Source organism: Monoraphidium neglectum (genome assembly GCF_000611645.1).
Source record: "Monoraphidium neglectum strain SAG 48.87 unplaced genomic scaffold scaffold01317, whole genome shotgun sequence".
Classification (NCBI taxonomy): Eukaryota; Viridiplantae; Chlorophyta; class Chlorophyceae; order Sphaeropleales; family Selenastraceae; genus Monoraphidium; species Monoraphidium neglectum.
This window is the reverse complement of record NW_014012311.1, coordinates 1,575-6,008: the sequence shown is the minus strand read 5'-3', so window position 1 is coordinate 6,008 and position 4,434 is coordinate 1,575. Positions and strand designations below refer to the sequence as shown.

Genomic DNA, 4,434 nt, shown 5'->3' with positions numbered 1-4,434 from the left:
CCGGAAGATGTTGCTAAACGCGGCGAGTGCTGCGTCAGTGCCGCCGTACCTGCGCGGGTTTGCAAGCAACAGCATTCCTTTTGAAAGGGCGGGAAGGTGCAGGTGCAGGTGCAGGTGCAGGTGCAGGTGCAGGTGCAGGTGCAGGTGCAGGTGCAGGTGCAGGTGCAGGTGCTTGTAGGGGACCTACAGAGTGCTGCAGAAGTGCAGGTTTTGTGAGCGCTGCTTCAACACACACACACACACACACACACACACACACACACACACACACACACACACGGCTGCGACTCACAGGGCTGCGACTCAATCATCCCCAATCCGAGCCGACGTTTCCGTGTGCACGGCATCCCTACACACATTACTGCGGTGGACGGCCTGCCCTGGCCCGCTCACTCAAAAAGTCCGCCCCACTCATGGCTCAGGCCCAGGAAGTTAGGCTTGACCTGGCGCCCTCTGATAGGCAGCGTCAGCACGTCAACCACCATGCTGTCAAAGGGCAGGCGCTCGATCTGGGCTGTCACGTCCTTCGGGAGCCCGGTGCTGTGCGGCGGCTCCTGGCGGGCCTTGAGGTACGCCGCATACCGCTGAGACGCCGCAAGGGACGCCGCTGCTACCGCAGCCTGAGCAGCCGCAAACTGGGGGGTCGCCGCTGACCCGCCGGGCCCGCTGGCCGCCAGGGCCGGCGCGGGCATCGGAGGGGCGAACTGCTGGGCGGCGGCAGCGAGCGTTGCGGAGGCCTTGCCCCTGCGCTTGGGCGGTGCCGCAGAAGCTGCTGCAGGAACAGCATCGCCAAGCAGCGTCCGGCTCACCGCTGCTGCCTCGTGCATCCGAACGACGCCTACCCCTCCGCCAGCGTCAGCGTTCGCAGCCGCGACGCAGCGTCCGTGGCTGCTGCACGTCCCACAGCTGCTGCTGCTGCTGCTGCTGCTGCTACTGCTGCTGCTGCGACTGCTGCTGCTGCTACTGCTGCCGAGGCAGCCGTCGCTGCTACTTGTGCTGCTGCTTCCCCCGCAGTTGTTGGCGGTGGATGGAACGGCGCATGGGGCCCCAGGTGGTAGAGGAGCGCACCCCGAGCGGCCCGCCAGCCAGGCTGCACCCGCTGCGTCTCGCGCAACGCATTCTCTGTGGTTGATTCCAGAGCAGAAGTCTGCGCAAGGGACCCAGAAGCATGAACGGTGGCGTCAACGGCGCTTGCGCTCATCACAGACGGCACGCGCAGGTGACACGATGTTCCCGGCCATGTTCCCGTGCACACCGACCAGTGGCATGTTATCGCCATGCCTCATCAATCATGTTTGATCAAGAGCTGCGTGCTCACATGATGCTGGGAAAGCGTTCGCCCATCGCGTTGCGAGCTTTGCCCTATCGCGGGGGCAGCTGCTGACATAGCTGCCGCATAGTACTTTTTCAGTTCGCGTTGGTAGGCCGGCACACCACTGAGCGAGCGCGTACGGCGACCCGGTAGTGCTGAGAGCCGTCACCGCCGGGGCCACCAGCAGCAACAGCGTGATCGGACGCATAATCACGTTTAATGATGTGGCAATCGACTAGGCGGCAGTCAGCTTCAACCGCATCGACAGCGCTGTCATGAGTCAGGTGACACCGGGTGATTGCAGACGAGTGATTCCATTTGAAACCTTGAAACCGATGAGCTTGTCTCCGAATGGCCTTCAGCCTGTCCGGCAGCCGCACAAGTTCCGTACGACGCAATAAAACACAGTTCTTCACCTTATGCCGCCTAATGTTCAAGAAGGGGGACGAGATAGCACCGATTGCAGCACGGCTCACTGATGCATCCGCTTGCATTGAATTATGCATAGCAGCAGTGCGAAAGGACCAGGCAGCAAAGCCAGCTGAAGGGTCCAGAATAACACCGGGGAGGAGCTTAAGGCTATTCCTGCTGGGGGTAGTGAGGCAGTGTTCCCCATGGCTGGGGCATCCCGGTAGTCAACTGCGGTGACAAGAATTCAACTGCGTACAGAGTCCCTCCATAGAGAAGCTCAACCTGCTCCTTGCCCTACTTGGATCCAAGTGACAAATACCGCGTTACAAGTGCGTGCCGTGTGTTTTCTCTGTGTTTGCAAACGACCATGAGTCGGAACAAGCGGGCTGGCCCTGGGGCCACCCCTTTGAACTCACAAACAAGACAAGGTGGGAAATGTTCAAGTGCCTAAACCCTATGCGTGTATGTAAGAGTACACCACAGCCATGCTCGGTTAGTAAAACGTCCTGCACCACCTACATTGCCTGCTGTCTTACACTATTAACAGCTTTGTGCGCTGCGCGCCCGAAGCTGGGTGGAGTGGGCTGTGAACCTGTGAGGTCGCCGGTCAGCGTGCGCATCAGCAAAAGCGCCTGTGCCAGCGCCTCTGTCACTGGAACCGGAAGGTGAAGCCAGCCATCGCGAAGGGGTGGCACTTGTTCCCCCCAAAGCTAAAGGCACTCTGTTGCAACAAGTGCACAGCCCCCGCCGCAGCACAGCTGGCTCAGAGATGACAGATCGGCCTTGCAAGAAAGAAAGCGACGCGCTGCACGGTTCCCTGCTTCACGTGATGTTATGCCAAGAGATATCATGGCACCGAACCAAGGTTGGGTTGTCATAGGCTTGGGTTCCTGTAGCAGATCTCATAGTGACCTGCGGCCGCGGGAAGTCAGGGAGCCAGTGCGCGGGCTGAGGATGGACGCGACAACCGAGTATGAGCGCGGTGAGGCCCAGGCATGCGGGTCCCCGCGCGAATCTGTCGCGCCGCCGCTACTGCCTGCCACGCAAGGACACACGCGCCGCCCTCGAGCCCTGCGTCCCACACCCCCGGCCCCATGGCTGCCACAGAGAGTGGTCGCCGGCCCCCCAGCCGCCCGGCCCCCCAGGCCCACCTGGCAGGTGCACGAGGAAGAAGAGCGGCTCCACCTCGCCGGCCGGGTGCCGCACCACGCCCGTCTCGCTGCCGGCGACATCAATCACCCCCACCGTCACGCCCAGCGCCGCCGCCAGCGCCGCCATCTGCAGCTGCTCCACCTCCTGCCCCATCCGCTCCACGTGGCGCTCGCAGATTTCAGCAAGCCCCAGCCCCGCGTACGCGTCCCCGCAGCCGGCGACAAACGGCGTGTACGCGGCCTCGTTGCGCCGCAGCTCCAGGCTGGCGGCGAGGCGCGCGAACTGGACGATTGGGTCGAACGCCGCGCGGCGGGACAGCGCCGCCTCGAGCTCTGGCTTGAAGAGGGGGCTCGCCTGCTGGGGCGGCTGCGCGGGCTGGTGGTCGTGGCGGCCCTGTTGGGGCGCCTGGTGGGCGCCAGACGCGCCGGGGGCGTACCAGACGCGCGAGAGCAGGGAGAGCAGCAGCTCCGCGCCCTGGTCAGCGCCGCGGCCGGCGTCGCGGGCGGCGGACAGGGGGTGGGAGACGAGGGCCCGGCGCAAGCTGCGCACGCGCGAGACCAGCCTGGGGTGGGGCGGAATCGTTGCAACACACGGGCGGAGGGCGGGTGGAGGGCCTCAGTCTGACCAGGGTCCAGCCTGACGAGGGCTGGTAGGGCAGTGGGTGAAGCCTTAAACCCTGTCACGGTTTCCCCCGTGATGTCATGGTTTCCCGAGTTTCATAGCTGAAGCCAAGGACCCAGAAAAGGGGGATGAAAACAAGATCGACCCCTCCCCAAGGGAAGTGAAGTTGTGAGATGGTCCACGGAACACCCACCTGGCATGCAGCTCCAAGAGCGGCGCCTCCAGCAGGGCCTCCAGCAGGGCAAAGAGGAAGCCGCGGTAGAAGCAGTTGCCGTCGCCGGTGACGGGGCGGCAGGCGGGGAAGCTCGGCGCCAGCGCGGCGAGGCGGCCAGCGAGTGCGGGGCTGCCGGCGCGGTAGCGGTCCACGAGGCTCTGCAGCGGCTGGCGGGGCCCAACCAGGTCCGACTGCGGTGTAGAGAGTGGTAGGGGAGGAGGGGGCGCGAGGAAGGTCAGGCAGCGAGGTGGTCAGGGGTGAGACAGCGGTGCGGAGTGACGAGGTTTGGCGGAGTCGGCTGGGGTGTTGCAGAGTGACGTCAGTCCCTCGACCGTCCCCTCGCAGCGCCGCAACCCCGCGGCCCGCGCCCGCCCCACCTCGATGCGCCCGGCCTGGTCCCGGTCGTCGGCCCCATAGTCAGCCTCCATCGCCGCATCGCCCCCTAACATCCACGCCGCCTCCTCAGCTGTCGGGAAAACCTCATCGTCCCCACCAGCGCCAAAGCCAAAGGCAGCGGCATCCGCATCGGCGCCGTCGCCAGCCAGCAGGAGCGCCGCGATGCCCGTCGCGTCGGCGGCGGCGGCGCCGCCGCCGCCCCATCCCCCGCGGCCGCGCGGCGACTGGCCTGCCGGCGCGCCCTGCGTCGCCAGGCGGTGGCGGCCGCGCGAGGCGCCGCCGCCGCTGGCGCTGCCGCCTCCGAAGCTCGGCCTGGGGCGGTCTTGTT

The 4,434-nt window shown here is 65.3% G+C and overlaps 1 protein-coding gene across 1 annotated transcript; it reads right to left on the bottom strand.

The window, feature by feature from the left end:
• Positions 1–2,597: 2,597 nt before the first annotated feature.
• Positions 2,598–4,138, bottom strand: MNEG_7450 (hypothetical protein; the record flags this gene model as incomplete). Its single annotated transcript, XM_014044076.1, has 4 exons — positions 2,598–2,635; positions 2,875–3,437; positions 3,690–3,901; positions 4,088–4,138. 4 exons carry the CDS (start codon positions 4,136–4,138, stop codon positions 2,598–2,600), a joined length of 864 nt encoding a protein of 287 aa, XP_013899530.1.
• Between the last annotated feature and the right edge of the window lie 296 nt (positions 4,139–4,434).